Here is a 20305-nt window from a genome sequence, read left to right on the forward strand (position 1 = left end):
CGTTTAAATGTGGTGATGACTTGTGTTGTGTCCCATAGTCTTACAAATCTACACATACTGTGCAATTACTAAAATGCGTTAATTCATTAACACAATACAGTACTTACACTGTGATAGAAACAAAGTAAAAAGAATGAATGTTAGCCAGTACAATTGTTTACTTGTGTGTTAATCGACCACGCATAGGCAATGGGTAGTCAGTTGGTAGGTTAGGAGTTAACATACTATAGGGCAGCAAGTATTCGAGGATTCTTGCTTTTCGTGCCTATCTTTGTTACCTAAACCCCACAAATAAGGAGGGCTGACTGTTTCTCGATCCAGTAGCAACTCTCTGAGGAAGCACAGATCAATCAATCTCCAAGAAATATCAAAAGAATGTATGCCCACGAAAGACCAATGCTTCCACTAGTGTGAAGACCTAGAGAGTAGTGCAAGGTCTGAAAACAGGTCTTGAACTAGTAACCCACTACGTTGAAAAAGAAGTGGAGATACTTCACAGAGGACTGATGAATGGGAACTTGAAACTATGCATTCTTCAGATCCCCTAAAAGCATGAAGGTTTCTTCCTAAATGAAACTCAGTAGCAGTTCATGCTGTTCCATCCTGCACCCAATTACACTACAAACTGGTTCAGAGAAGAAAGATCAATGACCAGTCTCCAGCCTCAGTTGATTTCTCCACCAGGAAGTGTAAAGTGTAGAAGCCCAGAGATCCATCTCAACCATATTCAATTACAATCTTCTCCAATATCCCTTTCACCAGTTTATCAGTGCTAGGATTTTCATTTTCACTGGAGGATAGTTATAAGAACTATCAGTCACAGCCTTTGCAATGAATGGAAACAACTTACTGTACACCTTCTCAGGATTTGACAAATCCTGAGTAGTGGCAAATTTGTCGATTGCACCGGTCCACTGGTTCATCTAGAAGGCTGCCTAGAGGCTGGCCATGAAAGAAAATCCATAGCAGCACTCTCCATGAGCAATCCAACTGTTTAAGCAGAAACTGCTTGATAGATCAGAGGAGACAGGCTTTTACACTCGGCTACGTAAAATTTTCTCTATCAAGAGTGTGGGAGGCAACATCTGACTCAACCAGCTCGACCGAAGTGAATTCTGAGTACAAAGGGCTAAGAATTCACCCTGTCTAAGGTCAAGTGAGCAGATCCATAGCCATGGAAAATCCAGGGAGGTCTTTTGATCCTTCAGGGTTGCCAAAATGCCAATCAATGGCCGTAGATCATGCTGTCACAAAACCTAGCAAACTAACACTCATTCGCAGGGTTCTCCTCCGCTGCTGGCAACATACATGAATAGGGGTCACTGGGGAGTTGAAAAACAGAGACTCATACACCCTTGCAAGGAAAATTTCAATAATCACCTTGGGTCTGGACTAAAAACGGACTGGGAGAGTGCCGTGAAAAGGTTAAAGAAAAGCCTGATCAATGATATGGTTCCCCTTCGAAGTAAAACTGCCTTTGGAACTCATACACCTAGAGACAGACGAAGTAAAGCCTACTACTATATAGTCTTTGTGGTGCATGTTGAAGAGCACAATATCGGACGGTGAGCAGGCCCATGACACATATACCAGTCACCAGGATATGAAGAACCTTGTTACTGATTACTCGTATGCAACAGGTGCTCCCGAGAGGCCGAGAGCGGTCCCTGCTGGTCACATGTTCTTGCTCCTATTCTCACGTGAGAAATTCCAAGCGTTTGGCCTGACCCAGCAGGGAAATAACATGGGAGTATCTCCAGTGGCCCGCGAGTCACGAGGACAATGATTACGAGGCAACGTGTCATGCGGTTACTGATCACAGTATGACCGATCACGCAGTAACTGATCCCGAGAAGACAGAGACCCATAGTGCTGATCACATTCATATCAGGGAATATCTAATCGCTCATAAAATCTTGGGTACTAAGAGTTGGTTATACAGAAACGCAGTGCCATTCATTAAGAGCATATACACCATCCAGTACGATACCGAGCACTGATAGGGGGGAGAGTAAACTCCAGTACAGCATACTGTCTGGGTCAATTCTCGGTATCCCACTGTCTTCCTCTCCAGTACAAGGAGAGATCGCTCGAAGCTTCATAAAACTCTTTGCGACCTGTCAAGCATCCAGGAAAAGGTGAGAGGGGCTGGCCCCTTCATCCTAACTAACGGTGCATATGCTCGATTCAGTAGGAAACCGAGCATCTGTAAAACAGGAGAGTAAACTCCTGTACCACATGCCGAGACACCTTCCCTGTCTGGATCATTTCAAAGTACCGCACCGTCTTTCTCACGGGTAAGTGGGAGAAAATGTATCATAGCCTTACTGGACCCTAGTCGGTTGTTGTTCCTGGAATTCTTCAATGATTTCTTCTTCTTAAAAGTAGAGGCATCTGAAGAATCTGAAGAAGACCAGACAGATGAGGAAAAACTAGAAGTGGAGGTGTACACAAAATTCTTCTTGAAAGCCTCTTTTGGGGTTGAGGTCTTGGAGACCAAAGACAATGCTCCCACTGAGGATAAGGCCACTGGTGCCACTTCAAAAGCAGCAAAGAGCACACTAGTAGGTACCAACCAAGACCTCCAGCACCTCCACAGGCGTATCATTATTGCTAAACTACAACCTTGATTGGGAAAGCAGGTTGCTATAAGCCCTTTCAGGATTCCAACAGGGAAAAGAGCCCAGTGAAGAAAGGATATAAGGAAACATAGAATAGTGTACTTGAGTGTAACCTCAGGCAAGAGAACTCTAACCCAAGAAAGTGGAAGATAATGGTACAGAGACTAGGGCACAACCCAAGACTAGAGAACAATGGTTTGATTTTGGAGTGTCCTTCTAGAAGAGTTGCTTAGCATAGCTGAGGTCCCTCTTCTACCTTTAACAATCGAAGGTAGCCACTGAACAACTACAGTTCAGTTGTTATCCCCTTGAGTGAAGAAAAATTTTTCAGTCATCTTAGTCTTGTTTAGTCTATGAGGAAAGATGAGAATGTGTAAAGAATAAGCCAGACTATTCAGTGTATGTGTGGACAAAGGGAAAATGGCCAGTCAAGAGACCCAATAACTCTCTAGCAGTGGTATCTCAACACGTGGCTAGTGGCTTGACTAACCTATAACTAGAACCTACTCAAGTCGATGGAGCAACAGCAATATCAAAGGAAGGCCAACTTCCTTAGTTTCAGCTTGGCGTTGCCATCATATAGCCACACATAATGAAAGAATACTGCAAACAGTACAATAATCAGGATTAATGGCAGGTCTGCAAATATCTGTCATATTTCTTGCCGGTTTTACCAGGTAAATTAAAACAGGTAAAATTTGAAAGGCAGCAAATTCTATGTGTATACTGCTTGCAACCGACATCAAAAGAGATAGTCTTGGTGACTGATGGGAGGGTGGAGCTTCCCCACCACACACCAGTAGATACAACTACCTTGTTAAATTTCAACAGCCATTCCAGCCTTGTTGAAGTCATAATCCTGTTACAAGATGATGGTTTGAATTAGTGAAGAAACAAATATTGTCAGCAAATAATCAAATTAAAAAATGTTGAATCTGATAATCTTCAGCAACAACTATAATGGCAATACTATTTTAAATTTTATTTGAATGATGAAAGTTTGGTTTGACTACTTGATATGGGAACCACAGTACACATATCAAGATGTCAAAGATAAAAATTTTTTAGATAATTTGTATTTTTATTAACGATACAAACCTTAGCTATCTATTTAGGGGTATTACTATCTGCAAAGCTGAAATGACAAGCCATTAAAATTTAGCATGGGTTAACTACCCATACTACTAGTTAGTGGGGGGGGGGGGTAGCTAGCTACCAATCCCACAACGGGGATTTAGCTCACTATGCTTGGAGGTAGGATTTCAAGGGGGATAAGGCTGGCAGGCAAGTTTATATAAATAGCTAAGGTTTGTATCGTTAGGAAAAATACATATCTACAAATTTGTCATTTGTTCCGTAACTGGAATACAAACCTACGCTATTTATTTAGGGGTGACTCACCCATTAGGAAGGGTGGACGTCCCTGCCAATCTGGCTTTTGGCTTTACCCGTGGACTCCTTATCTGAGTACGTTAGTACTCAAAATTAAGGAGTCCCTGCACCTTGCTAAAACCTTGCTATGCAAGGTTTGAGGCCTACGCAAGCTGTATGTTGAGATATTTAGAAGTGTGACTGTCTAGGTAAAGTTATTCAGAGTCTTTTTGTAGGAAAAACTGTTGTAACCAAGACTTTCCCAATACCACCTCGATAGGGTATGGGGACATAGCAGTATTTGCTTAATACTAGGTACACAAGGGAGCATGGTTTACCTGCAGTGGTTTGAGGTCAGCTATTGCAGAGAACCCAGAATGCTGCTTTCCCCAAGAGAGAGGAGGATGAAGAAAAGAATAAGAGCCAGTCAAATCTTTTCATTCACGCAGACTAAAACCGGGTAACAGTGCCCTCAACCTTCTGCTACTTGTCCAATAAGGAGCTTGTGGTTTACAACCAGCTGTTTTACAGCCACCACAGGACCGATAGAGATCGTATTGAGTTCCTGTGGGTCACGTCTTGCAGGAGAAAGGTTGTGAAAGTCACCTGGAGCATTCACACCCTTGATTGTAAAACCTGCGTCACAGAGTAATCTGCTTAGAAGCTATGCCCCTGACATCGTGAGTCGACGTGTTGGATGAGGATCTGGATTCAGAGCGTAATTGATGACTGAATCCAGCAGAGGTGATGTTTTGGTGATCCTCCTCTTGTCTCTCCCAGTGCTGATGACAAGAGAAGGGACCCGGGTGGGCTGTTGCCGTTCTCTTGAGGTAGAGCCTCAAACCTTACCCCGGGTACAGTAACAGATGATCTGAATCGTCAGTTACCGAGTGGAGACTTGTCTAATATCCGTCACATCTGGAGATTGTGTCTGGCAACATATTCGGGGACGAAACTGAACGTTGCCTTTCACCCTTCTCATTAATGGGCAATGTCGAAAGAGAGACCATGAAGTTCCTTGACTCATTGGCCGCTATCAAAGTGTGTAGGAACAATGCCTTCTAAATCAGGTGAAAATTTGTTGCTTGGTGAAGTGGAACGTAAGGAGGTCTTTGCTTGGTGAAGTGGAACGTAAGGAGGTCTCCTTAGAGACCGGAGAATTCGAACCATGTTCCGAGAGGGGTTTCAATTCCGACTGGGAAAAGGAAAGTTGTAAGTCCGCATGGGTTAAGAAAGATCTAGCGATGAGGGGATGTCCCTTCCTTTCAGTTTGAAGGCGAGGCTCAAGGTTGAGTGAAACTGAAAAGGGGGTCTTTTCCTCCTGCATGTACTTGAGGATTCCGCTATTGCTGGAATAGAGGTATCGAGTGGAGAGATACCCTTTCCCATGACACCAACCACAGAAGACGTTATACTTTGCCTGGTAGACTGATGCTGAGGAATTCCTCAGATATCTAGACAACCTCTTCGCAACTTATTGCGAAAAGCCTCTGTGAGAGAGGAGATACCGGGTAGTCTCCAGGCGTACAATCATAACAAAGCTATAGCTTGTGGTAAATGTAGAAGTATGATTGTCTGTGATGTGGAGAGGGTTCTCTTGGAGGCTCTATCAGGAGCTGCGGAAGGTTTGGAAACCATTCTGCATAAGGCCATAGCAGAGCTATGAGAGCCCTTGAGAGGCTGATCGATGTTCTAGCCTTGTTGAGTACCCTTCTACAGACAAAACAGGGACGAAACGTAAACGTCGTTGTTGTACCCACCATTGTTGGCATGCTTCTTGCCAGAGAGCCTTGGGGGTCTAGGATTGGGAAGCAGCGGAAGCCTGATGTTCAGGGGCGTTGCGAAGATCCACAGTTGGAGAACCCCGTAAAGGGGACTTTGTCGGCTACAAGGTGATCCAAAGACCATTCAGTACACCTTATCTGAGATGCTGTGCACAGATTGTCGGCAAGCACATTCCTCTAGTCTGAAATGAAGCGGGCTGATAGTGGTACCGAATGGACTGTAGCCCATCTTAGTATTTATACTGTTAGATGGGAAGAGGCTACGAGCAAGTTCCTTCTTGCTTGTTGATGTGAGCCCCTATGTGGTGTTGTCGCTCATCACACCACTGAGTGACCCATTAGGAACTGATGAGGCTGTTGAAGACCTGGAAAGTTGGCATTCATCTCTTAAGAGATTTAAGTGAAGGTACTTTAGGACTCTGTCCAGAGGCCTGAGGTCGTGTGGTGCAGCACTACGGTCCCTCCTCCCTTCTTTTGATGTGTCTAAGCACAACATCAAGTCCGAGGGGAGGGAAGGATGAGAAGGTTATACCACTCCGTAGATTCTCGACTGACACCCATCCCTTGAGGTTCGTCCAAACCTCTGGTCCCAAGGGGATCAGAATGTCCAGCGAATCGAAAGCCTGATTCCAATCGGACTCAAGCCGTCCCTAGAGAGAACAAATATTAAGGCGGCAGTTGGAGGCTGGACAGGCCAGAGATGATAGGTGTCTGAGGAACAAAATAGTCACTCTGAGCTGGGAGTTCTTCTCATTTTGAGAAAGTCTCTCGTGACTTTTCTACGCCTGTCTTTGATGAGAAGGTTTTGTGGAGATTGGTATCTAGAATCATTTCCAGATACTGTATATCAGTCTTCTGAGAGGGAAATAGGGAAGACTTCCAAAGGTTTATCATGATCACCCGATCATGGTAAAAAGACTTCAAAAGTTCCGGTGCTAATGCAAAGTTTCCACCAAGTCTAAGGTCAGTCAGTCATCCAAAAATGGAGGAGACGGAAGCCGATCCTGTGAGTCCAGGATGGGCGCTGTGGAAAGACCGAAGCACAGTGCCCTGAACTGGTGTTTCTTGTTTGTCTAGACTGAATCTTCAATCCTTCCTAGAAGATGGATGGTTTGGGCCTGGAAGTATGTGTGGACATTGACCCAAAGGAACAGCTCCTTGCAGATACTTTCGCATAGGAGATTGTTGACGCTGGGGTCTTGACTCGTGGTGGAAAGGATGAGACGCGATACCCTGTGTAAGGATTCTTCCCTGGGAGAGAACTCCTTCAACTGATAGAAGTAAGGCAACACTTAACCCTACAATGCTCCCTGATGGGATTAATGCTATTCCTTAGAACAGCATCGGTCTGGCGAATGTTAATCAATGGTTAACAGCTGAGTATCGTGGTTATTGTGCAGTTGGAGTGCTCGCGAGTAGTCACCTTCGACAAGCCGCTGAATGGGGCTGTCGATCGTTTGCCGATCGCTTTAGTGGACTGATGTGATGGCGAACGGCGAGTAGCGAGAAATGTGTTGTATGCCTTCTGATCTATTGAACCACGGGCAGAGGTTGACTAATAAGTCTGAGTCTCGAACTGCTGGTGAACGGCAAACTGCTGATGATCGGTGAGTTGGCGATCTGTGAGCCGAAGATGGTAACTGACAGGCAGATGAAGGCTGTTTGGTCAGTCGGCCAAGGAAGGTTGGCGATCAATCAACAAGTTGGTGATCGGCTTGGAGAGCCCCAAGAGACAGCAGAATGGTTTAATGATCGTCAGTTGGTGATCGGTGAGCCATTGATGATCAGCGATCGATCACGGACCAGCGATCGGTGAGCTAGAGATCAGCAAGCTGACGATTGGCTGGTCAGAGATCAGCGAGCTGAGGTCGATAATCGAAGAAAGACAAGCTGACCATTGGCGATCTTGTGATCAGCAGGCTGATGACTGGTTATTGACTAGCAATTGACGATCGGCACGCTAGTAATCAGAGATCATTAGAGCAACTGGCGAGACTGGATGTCAATGATCAGAGAGAGATGAGCTAGCAATTGGCGATCTGGCGATCGACGAGCTAGCGATAAGTAAACGGTGATCTAGCGATCAGTCGGTTGATGATTTCTCACTGGTGGAAGATGAGCTAGAAATTGGTGATTGGCGGACTAGTGAACGGCGGTCGATGAGCTAGTGATCGGCGTTCTGGTAATTAGAGATCTGCGAGCTAATGATAGGCTGTTTACAACGTTCAGATCATGTTTGCTGACGGTGGTACTATCTGGAAAATCTCATGAAGAGAGAGACCAAAAGTTCCCTGTGAGGAGTCTCGACCGATGATAAATGCAGTCGATTCCCAATGGAAGATGGAATCTTCGGGATCTTGAACCCTTCTGTGAAGCCTCTTCCCTCTTTTCCCGGCAGGCATGCTGTAATGCGCTTGCGGGGAGGGGAATGGGGCAATGGTGACAGGTCAAAAAGTTTTCATTTTTTTTTGCCTCTTGCGCGAGTGCGCAGGAGAGTACTAGAGCGTTGGTGTAAAGGATGATGCTGGTGCTCTGTTTCTGCTGAAGCACAGTTTTCGGTGAATGCGCAAAAGAGGGATGGCGAGCAGGCAAGCGCTGGTGCACAGGTAAGCACTGGCTCTTTGGCAAGAGCTGGCGCATTGGCGAGCGCTGGGTCTGAGAGCGCAACTGTGCAGGAGAGCGCTGGTGTGCAGTAAGGCACTGTACAGTGTTGTACAGTCTCCCTAGAATGCGCAGGAGCGCACAGGGCGTGGTTGCGGGCGTGTGGGCGCACGATCGCAGGCGAGAACTCGCTCGTAGGACAGTGATGGCCCGCGCACAGGAGAGCCCTGGCGCCGGAACACGGGTCAGAGTGCTGCGTGCGCGCAGAAGTGCTGGTGAGCAGGTGAGAGCTGGCATGCAGGAGAGAACTAGCACGCTGGCGCACCGGAGATTGTTGGCACGCAGGAGAGCCCTGGTGCTTAGGACAACGATGGCGCACAGGAGATCATTGGCGGGTATGACAGCATTAACGCGCAGAAGAGCGCTGGTGCGCAGGATATCATTGGAACATAGGAGATCGTTGGCGTGCGGGAGAGCGTTTGGCAAGCAGGAGAATGAAGTTGCGCGGGCGTGCGCTGGGGTTTCGGTGAGCTCTGTTGCGATTGTAGGTTGGCTGGTGAGTGCTGGCGAGCTGGCAAACGTTGCTCTCTGTGGCGAGGTTACAATGGTAGGTCAGCAGGTCAGCTGGTAGGACGATCAGGAACTGAAATATGCCCTTTGGAAGGGCGAACATCCACCGATGGAAATCGCGAACGACCCACATAAGAGTCCAGGACCAAAGTCCGAGGGCTAGCTGCAGTGTTGTCAGGAGAAGGTCCAGGAACAGACGACTCTCCTGAGGGCTGATGGATCAGCAAGCTGACTTTCAGCAGCAGCAATCCTCCGAAGAGGAGTCTCTTTGAGTGACCCCTCTCAACGAGAGAGGTGATCACTTCACAGGAGACACTTAAGACTATGCTCCGCCCCCAAACGAAGAGACTCAGCAAGGGGAGAGTGTAGTCTAGGCGAAGACAGCAACAGCAGTCGGAGTCGATGAAGCGATGAAAAAGATGCAGGAAGTTCTCCCTCGGTAGGGAGAAATATCCCCACACCTGGGGAGGAAAACTCTCCCTCGGAAGGGAAAGTAGTCCAATCCCTGGGGGTGAATCTCCTAGTAGCGCTCTAAGATAATCTGACAAGAGCGCTGCCTGAGAAGCGAAGCCGGAGCTAGTTCCTCGTAATGAAGTGCTGATCAGGTGCGGCCACGGGAGTACTTCTAAGAGAAGGGATGACGCCCATGATGACGTCCTCTGAGGGTCGGCAGTGACAGCAGATTCCCCAGGCATGAACAGAATAGTTCTGCTTTGTCGGCTCTCTAGTCGAACGAAGAACTGCATCGCTAACAGAGAAAAAATAAAATAAATTATGTAACTAAAACCCTAGTCCACGAAGGAAAAGGAGACCACCGAGGGAATAACAATAAGAACTGCACCCTCCCTTCCCCAGTCGTCATCGATGGGAGAAGGGGAGAGGAGAGTAACTGTAATAAATCAAGAATTACAATTATTCAAATAAGCTAAAAATATTCACTAATAGGAAGAACCACTGATGCTCCGAAGAGAAGTGTTCCCCACGGAGAAGAAGCTGAAAAGTTAAATTACAAACAATAATAATTTAACTTAAATAACTAAGAAAACAATCGCAAGCGCAACCTAACCCGCGAATGGGAAAGGGCTCCCTCCTTTAGTACACTGTCGGAGGCCCATGAAAGGTGAACGGCCTTGAGAAGAGAAAGACCGAAGTCAATCTCTGAAATGCAACAATCCCTCCCCTCAGTAATCCAATGATCCCTGTGGAAGAGGGAAAGGCAAAGACAACAGTTGAACAAGGTGGGTCCAAACGATGACGATTCCCCTGCGGCCGCGGCCGAGTCAACGGTAGGTTATCCACCGACGGGAAGACCGATGGACAAGGGGGGGAGAGGTCGGAAGGGAAGGTTCCCCGGCCTTGCGCAAGTGTCTTGAGAACCTACTCTCCCCGTTAGTGCACTGTCGGAAGCCCATGAAAGGTGAACGGCCTTGAGAAGAGAAAGACCAAAGTCAATCTCTGAAAGGCAACACTCCTTCCCTCAGTAATTCAATGTTCCCTGTGGAAGAGGAAAAAGCGAAGACAACAGTTAAACAAGGTGAGTCAAAACCATGACGATTCCCCTTACGGCGGCGGCTGAATCAACAGTAGGTTATCCGCTGACAGGAAGACCGATGGACAAGGGGGGAGAGGTCGGAAGGGAAGGTTCCACGGCCTTGCGCAAGTGTCTTGAGAACCTGTCGTATACGTTATCGCTCACACAACACAAACACTAAAAAGGAAATCTTAGTTATTATTATATATAAAATAAATAAGGTTTTCACAGAAACACTTGCGTAAGTTCTTAAGCCATATAATAAGTGAAAATAATCAAAATAAACATAATACACTGGAGGAGCTGTAAACAGTGGCGGGCTACGGGAAAGACTGCTTGCAATAATACCAGATAATTAAAATATGAAATGTATGCCACATGAGATTATATAAATGCTACATAGTATTCCCTATGCTCCAATAAACAAGAATACTTGCATACATGTATTCCTAACACAACATATATGCTAAATGTGTATTAGCAATAAAGGTACATATAACAATGATAATCATATATACTGTATATGTAAATAATTATAATGATAATCCATCACCTCCCCCTCCCCTTTGCGTTCAATGAGCTATATGAACGGGTATGGCGTCTCGGTGAACGCCGATACTCAGCTTGAGTGCCACTTTGCTGTTGTTGACTAGTAGCAGGGACAACATCCTTCTTCTTTGGAGATTGCTGTGTCTCGTCAGGCAAATGTGAAGGAGAATGAGGTACAGGGCGTAAGAAACGGCGGTTACGCCATAATATTCTTCCTGAGGGTAACTTCACATGGTAGTCTCGTGACCTACCGATGCCCATAATAATGCCAGTCTTATCCCATCGCTTGGAGATAGGGTCTTGGATACGGACATTATCATTGAGTTTGAGTGGTTCCAAAGGGTGTGCACGGCTGTCGTACCTTATTTTGGCTGCCTCTGTACGTGATGCTACACGAAGGTCATATTCATTTGCTTTTTCTTGCCACTCCTGCTTGAACGATGATGCATGGGCTGGGATGCATGATTGAAGGGCTTGGCCATATAATATCTGCGCTGGAGAAAGGCCAGCATAGTTAGGAGTATTCCGTATTTCCAATAATCCTTTGTCGAAATCTTCGGTGTCGATGTTCCCAGAAGGTGCTACTTTTAGGATAAAATGTTTGACCTTCTTCACGGCTGCTTCGGCATGGCCATTACTTTGGGGATAGTAAGGTGTGGATATCACATGTTGAACACCCCATCGGGTTAGAAAATTCTTGAATTCTGAGCTGGTGAACTGAGGTCCACCATCTGTCCTCAGCCTTACTGGAACACCTAAGTCTCGGAAGATGTGACTGAAGTGTCGTGTTGTTACTTCCGCTGTAGTATTGGTACCAAATTTTACAACTACAGGCCATCCAGATAGTCTGTCAACATACACCAGGAAAGATTTCCCAGCAACACTGAAGAAATCAGCCGATACTGATTCGAAGGGACGAGAGGGGTTTTCGTTGCATAACAGTGGTTCCTGCTGTTGGCTTGGCTGCATTATCTGACATGGCTCACAGGCATGGACAGTATTTGCTATGTCTGAATTAATACCAGGCCAATATACAGTCTGCTTAGCCCGACGCTTAGTCGCCTCCGCTCCACAATGGCTGTCATGAAGGCGTCTTAAAATGCTGCGTCGCATAGCTAAGGGAGTTACTATTCGGCTACCATACAGGACAAGGTCATCATCGGTGTATAACTCCTCCCTTATTTTCCAGTAGGGTAGTAGGTCATTGTGGAGATTGTAGCGGTGACTGGGGAAGCCGTTGGCAACGTTCTGGAGGAGTCTTGTGTACGAGGGGTCCTCACGTGCTGCGGTGCGAATCTCTTCCAAAATAAGATCTTGTGTATCTGATGTCTTCACATCTGAAATTATATCCACAGTCTTGGCTACTACACTCCTGAGGGAAAGATGGGTTTCACTATTTAACATATCATCTTCGGACGTTGGGTGGCTCACAGGGGAACGTGAAAGGGCATCAGGGATGCAATGTTCCTTGCCTTTCCGCCATACTGCAGTGAAGATATAGGGTGAAATTTTCTCTTTCAGACGCTGAATACGTGTGTTTTCTATTGCATCCAATGTATATGTATTCAAGATGGGTATCAGGGGTCTATGGTCAGTCACCAATGTGAAATGGGGCAATCCAAGTAAGTAATGGCGACATTTATTCATAGCCCAAACTGAAGCTAAACATTCTAGCTCAATGGTGGCCCACCTAGTTTCTGCATCAGCCAAAAATCTTGAACCACACTGGACCATGCGGAAACGGCCTTCTCCATGGTCTTGTAGAAGTGCGTATCCTAAACCATATAAACGAGAAGCATCCGTTTGTAGTACGGTGGGGCAGGTAGGGTCGAAATGAGCCAGCACAGGCGGCTGAGAGAGAGCCTTTTTAACACTGGCAAATGCGGCATCATGATCTGCTGTCCACGTGAAGGATCTCTTAGGGCTCATTAGCGGCCAAAGCGGATCTGCTGCAGCTGCAAGATCAGGTGAAAATTCTGTTAATTGGTTAGTAAGGCCCATGAATGACCTTAAATCTGTCAGATTTGCTGGCTTTGGGAACTCTGATATAGCTCGAACTTTCTCCTTGTCTGCTGCAATTCCATTTTCAGATAACGTATACCCACAAAAAGATACAGTAGGGCTAGCAATAACAAACTTTTCTGCATTTAAAGTAATACCGTGAGTCCTACAGCGAGACAAAACTTTGTTGAGCCTGCATAAGTGAGAATAATAATCCTTATCATACACAAGGATATCATCCACAACCTTGACACAATGTTGGATGCCCTGAAGAGCAATATCACCTCTCCTGCAGTAGGCATCTCCTGAAGCGCTGAATCCCATGGGTGAACGACGATAGCGATACTGACCGTAGGGCGTGATGAATGTTGTAAGGGCTTGGTCTTCCTCTGCTAGTGGGATCTGCCAGTACCCACACAATGCATCCATGGTGGAGAAATACCTTGAATTAGGATCAATACTCCTGATTGCACTAAATGGTGATGGTGAAGGATGTGCAGGCCTTAAAACCTGTGAATTTAACTTGCTTAAATCTGTGGTGACACGAACACCACCTGTAGGTTTGGCCACGACCACTAAGGGGTGACACCATGGGGATAGTTGATCCCCAACAGGTTCAATGATGCCTTGTGCTACCATTGTCTCCAACTCGGTCTTGACGTCCTCTTGAAAGGCTAGTGGTATAAGACGCGGAGTGTAGATAGCAAAGGGTTTCACATCCTCTTTCAGGTGAATACGCATAGGTGGTCCAGTCATTGGCTTGAGTTGTGCTCCTTGATGAAACTGCTCCTTCGTCATTAGCACATCGCTATATTCCTTTAGAAAGTATTGCCTGACTTCCTCAGGTGAGGATGTGGCTGGAGGCGGAGGAACGGACATTTTTTCACATGTATTAACTTGGCTGACTGGGACCTGACTGGTTCCTGCTGAAGTCCTGCTAATTTTCCTCTCTTGCATTTGACGTGAGAAGTCCCAGGGAATGATCCTTAGGTGGCGGAGGGCATCATAACACAGTAATGGTGTTGGGAGAGAACTAAGAACATCAATATACCCCTTGTATGAGATATCACCATAAGTCATGACGGCCTCCATTGATCCCAAGACGTTACCTTCCATGGGTGATCCATCGGCATTGGAAAACTGCAACTCAGGGGGCGGAGACAATTCCTTGACATCAATGCCCAATGCTTGTAAGTGTTGCACTCCAAAAACAGTGGTATCTGCACCAGTATCAGGGATAACATTGATCTTCCCTGATTTACTGCCATATGTGACATGTAAATTAATAGGTGGTGAGGGACAACTTAGGGGACGTAAATTAACTGAACGTATGGCTGGAGAAGATATCTTGACAGTGTTCAATTTGGTGTCCTTTAAATCTTTCGACTCCCTTGGCCCCTTTGACTTTTTCTGTGCACAACAAACATCATAGTGGCCAAATTTATGGCAAATTCGGCACTCCTTAGCCAATGCGGGACATGCGGCAGTAAACGGGAAATGGCCAGTTTTAGCACAGTTCCTGCACTTGTGGGATACTGCTTTACATGTGTCACTATTATGCTGTTGACCACAATTCTTGCATCTGCTACTTGAAGAAGGAGTTTTCTCTTGCTGATGAATTTTCTTAGGTTGCTCCGGTTTAGCAAATGCCTTCTTTAACTTCTTGTAGTTTGACACGGCACGCACTGAAGTCTGTGGAGCTTTAAGCTCTGTCGTTGTCTTCTTTGCAGCCTCAAAAGCCCTGCAAGTCAGCTTCACTTCCTCAAGTGTTGTTGTTGTAGGCATGCTAATGAGCTTCTTGGTGAGTTCTTCATTCCTTATGCCAACCAAAATAGCATGTTTCATTTGGGCCTTCACACAGTTAACGCCTTTACATAAATCAACCTCCTCTGAGAGCTGTTGTAAACGAACGAAAAAATCTGTTAATGACTCGCCTTCTGCTTGCTTACATTGAGTAAAAGCTAACCGACGAAGTGCTTCATTCTGCTGACCCTTTATATAAGTTTCGATATGAAATAAAACATCATCCAAAAGCATAGTTGAGTCTGGTGGAATACCCAAATTGTGTTCTAATAAGCGTCTCATCTCAACACTGAGACATGCCCTTAGCTGTATCAACTGCTTAGGTTGAGGTAAATTATCCAAATCTACCATAACAGCATAATCCTTCCATCTCTGCTTCCATTCTGTGTATTGCCTATAAGTAACATCATGGGTTAATGGTGGAGGCAAATTTACCGTCACCTGAGGTGTCTGCACAGCTGAATTAGGCACTTGGAGAACACTTGCAGACGATGGTGCTGGGGTAGGGGGCCCTATACCACTTGCTTGGGGTAGGGTATGCCTGGGACCAGTCATAGCTTCAATTAATGCTTTGAATTCTTCCTGATGTCTGACATTGTCTTCTTTTCTTCTTTCTTCATCCTGTTTTCTTCTTTCTTCATCTTTTTTATCCATGTATTCAAACATTTTGCTGATAAAATCCATGGTTGAAGGGGTTGATGAAGGAGAAATAGATCTTGAATGCGTTGGAGATGACGTCATGTCAGTTGGGGTTGGGGATGATGGGGGAGAAACCTCAGAAGTCTTTGGTCTCCTTCCTTTATCGTGTTTCGGCGGCATAAATAGAAAAATCTCACGAAATCCAAGAGAAAATATCACTCAATGCCGTCAGTGGTAACGTCACAATGACGTCACAAACGGTAGCCAATCACCGAGTACAATAGCTCGAGGCAACAGAGCTATGCTGTATCTGGTAACACTGTGACTGCCGTGGCTGTTGCATGCACAGCGAGAGCCGTTAGTCTCCCCTCGAACGCAGCTGAGTATGAATGTGACACTCTTGTTCCGGCCTCTGCAGATGGCCGACGCACATTAGCCCTAAACTCAGATTGCTAGAATAAACACAGCCCTATATAGAGTCACTGTAATCACAAAATAAAGTCACTGCCAGTGTATACATCCAAACGAAGTTATGGTTCACAACTGCTAACGAACTTGGTTACGATGAACACAAACACTTCTTGCATTGTCCAGGCCGGTTGAAGAAGTTCACTAAATGATCGAAATTCACTTATGGCAAATCAATCACTGCGCCATCTTAGTTATTATTATATATAAAATAAATAAGGTTTTCACAGAAACACTTGCGTAAGTTCTTAAGCCATATAATAAGTGAAAATAATCAAAATAAACATAATACACTGGAGGAGCTGTAAACAGTGGCGGGCTACGGGAAAGACTGCTTGCAATAATACCAGATAATTAAAATATGAAATGCATGCCACATGAGATTATATAAATGCTACATAGTATTCCCTATGCTCCAATAAACAAGAATACTTGCATACATGTATTCCTAACACAACATATATGCTAAATGTGTATTAGCAATAAAGGTACATATAACAATGATAATCATATATACTGTATATGTAAATAATTATAATGATAATCCATCAGGAAACTTACAACATTTCTTTATATATACATACATAAACATTAAGAATGTTTTCATATATATATAAATATGAAAAAAGTAAGTTAAAAGACAAAAATTAATGGCAGTCCAAAATAGGCGAGGAGGAAGAGCGGTTACAACCAGTCTCCATCATAGCCAAAAGTAAGGTGAGCTAAATCACCAGTTTGTGATTGGGAGCGGTAGCAAGCTACCCACCTCTAACTCCCGCTAACTAGCGGTATGGGTAGATAATCCTTGCTAAATTTTAATGGCTCATCATTTCAGCTTCGTAGAAAGTAATACCCCTAAATAAATAGCATAGGTTTGTATTCCAGTTACGGAACAAATAGGGAGTTAAAAGTACTCGGGACAGTAAGAGAAGGACTTGAAAAATAAAAGAGGAAGTACAAAGATCAAAAGAAACTGGAAAACCTCACAGTTGCACTAATAAAATTAGACAGAATGGAAAGCAATATGAAAGAAAGGAAATTGGAATGGAGGTAAAGTAAAAGGCTCAAATGTGGCTAAACCTGAGGGACAATTAAATATTGCCTTTACATTATTAAGATTTAAAAGATCATATATGGATAACTAACTCTTACAGTACCTAATGTAATAAGTAAAATCAATCCTTGAAAAAATCAGCAGTACAATTGCCCTATAAATTAACAATTTCAAAATCTAACATCTGTACACACGATCACTATGGAATCAATTAACCTCCATAGTATTGTACTTACTGTTCTTTGTTATTTGCACAACAGTAAGAAATAATGATAGTAAGCCATGCTTTCATATCCTCTTGATCTTGAGCTTCGACTACCCATTCATTCCCACTGTCAGCCTGTAAAGCAAATTCATTGTGGTAAAAGAGTCCAATAATCAAAGTTCTTAACTTTGTTATTTTAGTATGGTAATTCTTTTCGTATATATAGTAGCATTTGATTCCCACAATAAAAATTTAATATAATGCCTAGCTTACACATTAAAATGTAGTATCATTCAAAGCATTTCAGAAGTAATCCAATTCAAAACTAATTATGATAATAGCATGAAATTAATGAGCTAGAGCAAGTAAACGAAAACAAATTATTTTTTTTCAAACAAACTCATGACAGCTTTAAATCTGAGCAAGGTCATTTTCCAGCCATGCTTAAAATCAAAAGAACCGCTCGAACCTTGTTGACTGCACATCTGGGGTCTAAAGTAACTACCAATGACAATACTATATAACATTACAAATAGTATCTGACTTCCATAGTGAGGGACTGTAATAATGTAGAGTGCCGTGTACCAAATTCCCCAAATCCCCAAATAATTTATAGTTTTCCCACCTATACAAACCTGAGTCCTTTAAATAGGAGTATATCTTCAGCATCAGCTGAGAAGGCTATTGAATACACCTAGCTGCCTAACTGTATCACTTCACTTTTGACTTTTGGCTTAAGGACTGAACAGGGTTGTTAAGATTTGTATACAGTAGTTAGAAAAAACACAAATTACATTTAAAATCTATGATTTCTTCCAACATGTATACAAACCATTATCCAGTAAATAGGAAACTCATCTTCAAGTTGAAGGTAGTCTCCTAGAACCAGACGGGGAGGTTTTTTCTTCCCCGAACATGTTATCCTTCCTGGTCTCATACAGGAACAAGGAGGGTGACTCCACTGGGATATAGATGCTGTTAAGGCCTTGGCCAGTACTGACTAAACAGAAAGTCAGGACTAGGTCACGAAACACTTATACTGACCTTGGAGCAAAAAATCCTAAGCGAACTGAGAAGTACCAATTACATTCAGTTGAGCACCATTAGGCTTAGTGAAGACTACAACCAATACTGATAGGATCACGAATGATAAAAGACCCCGAAAGATACCAGTCAGCTCCAAATGGAAAACCATGTTAAAGGCAGGGAACAATCTTCCCTAGTCACAAAAGAAATGAGAAAGGTGAGTACAATGCTCAACCTTCCTGTAGTCTTGGTTCTTAGATCTGCTTGAAAAAAGAAAGAAAAGTTACTAGTTAGCGGAAGAGTACCATTATTTCATACCGAACAAGCAGAGTGATTCCTAGGTTACCAATTTGTAGGAGAGTACCATCACTCCTACTAAAGGAGCAAAGTGATTCCTCTAGTTACCATTTAGCAGGAGAGTACCATAACTCCCTACTAAAGAAGAGTGATTCCTACTTCACCAGTTAGCAGGAGACTATCATCACACCCTACCAAAGCAGCAGAGTGATTCCTACATTACCAATTAGCAAGAGAATACTATAACTCCCTACCAAAAGAGCAGAGTGATTCCTACAATACCAGTTAGCAGGAGAGTACCATCACTCACCACCGATGAAGCATAATGATTCCTACATTACTGGTTAGCAGGAGAATACCATCACTCTCTATCAAAGGAGCAGAGTGATTCTTACATTACCAGTTATTAGGAGAGTACCATCACTCCCTACCAAAAGAGCAGAGTGATTCCTATATTACCAGTTAGCAGGAGAGTACCATCACTCCCTACCAAAAGAGCAGAGTGATTCCTACATTACCAGTTAGCAGGAGAGTACCATCACTCCCTGCAGCAGAAGCAGAGTGATTCCTACATTACCAGTTAGCAGGTGAGTACCATCATTCCCTGCCGAGAGAGCAGAGGGATTCCTACGTTACCAATTAGCAGGAGAGTACCATGACTCCCTACAGCAGAAGCAGAGTGATTCATACATTACCAAATAGCAGGAGAGTACCATCACTTCCTTCCAAAGGAGCAGAGTGATTCCTATATTGCCAGTTAGCAGGAGAGTACCATGACTCCCTACCAAAGGAGCACAGTGATTCCTATATTACCAGTTAGAAGGAGTGCGCCATGACTCCCTGCTGTAGGAGCAGAGTTTTTCCCCCATTACCAGTTAGCAGGAAAGTACCATCACTCCCTGGCGAAAGAGCAGAGTGATTCCTACATTACCAGTTAGCAGGAGAGTACCACCACTCCCTACTGAGGGAGTAGTTAGCAGGAGAGTACCACCACTCCCTGCTGAGGGAGTAGTTAGCAGGAGAGTACCACCACTCCCTACTGAGGGAGTAGTTAGCAGGAGAGTACCACCACTCCCTGCTGAGGGAGTAGAGTCATTCCTACGTTACCAATTAGCAGGGGAGTACACAGACTCCCTGCCAAAGGAGCAGAGTGATTCCTACACTATCAATTAGCAGGAGTACCATAACTCCCTTAAGAAGGAGCAGTGTGACTCCTACATTACCAATTAGCAGGAGAGTACGATCACTCCCTACCAAAAGAACAGTGATTCCTATGCTACCAATTAGTGGGAGAGTACCATGATTCCCTACCGATGGAGCAGGGGGATTCCTAAGTCCGAAAGAACTAAGCATAACGTCTTCATAGGCAACCATCCCCTTCTTCAATTACTTCCTCTTGTAAAGTCCCCAACAAAGAGAAAGGGGAGGGAGAGAACTATGACACTAACACTCCACAAGGTTCACAATCAGAGGCACATCAGACATGCCCGGCAGATAAAGAAAATCAATATCAGGCACAAAGGAAAGGACAAGTGCTTGAGCTGCAATAATAAATTCCCTTCTGAAGAAGGAAAATTTTCAAGCAAACAGTAACACTCTAAAGGAAATTAATTATATCCCCAATTGGCAGAGCAATCTCTTCTGCAGCACAATCTTTTCACAAAAGAAATTGTGTACACTCCTAGACCTCACAAAGTACATAAGAAATGTGAAAGATTTGTATCCTCATGGGAACACATATCCCTTTAGCACATGGTTACCTTTGATGTGCTTCAGGGGTTAAGC

At 44.4% G+C, this 20305-nt stretch overlaps 1 protein-coding gene across 4 annotated transcripts in view; it reads right to left on the reverse strand.

Annotated features, from left to right (window-relative positions):
- Lnk (SH2B adapter-like protein Lnk) overlaps positions 1-20305 on the reverse strand; it is a 155058-nt gene that overhangs the window by 74842 nt on the left and 59911 nt on the right. For all 4 annotated transcript variants that reach the window (XR_011044310.1, XR_011044311.1, XM_068372692.1 and 1 more), the window contains exon 3: positions 17229-17332. Coding sequence is in view for 2 of the 4 variants with exons in the window: in XM_068372692.1 (XP_068228793.1) it covers positions 17229-17332 (104 nt within the window). In the remaining 2 variants the exon portion in view is untranslated. The remainder of the gene's footprint in view (positions 1-17228; positions 17333-20305) is intronic.

This window comes from Palaemon carinicauda, chromosome 4 (assembly GCF_036898095.1).
Source record: "Palaemon carinicauda isolate YSFRI2023 chromosome 4, ASM3689809v2, whole genome shotgun sequence".
Lineage (NCBI taxonomy): Eukaryota > Metazoa > Arthropoda > Malacostraca > Decapoda > Palaemonidae > Palaemon > Palaemon carinicauda.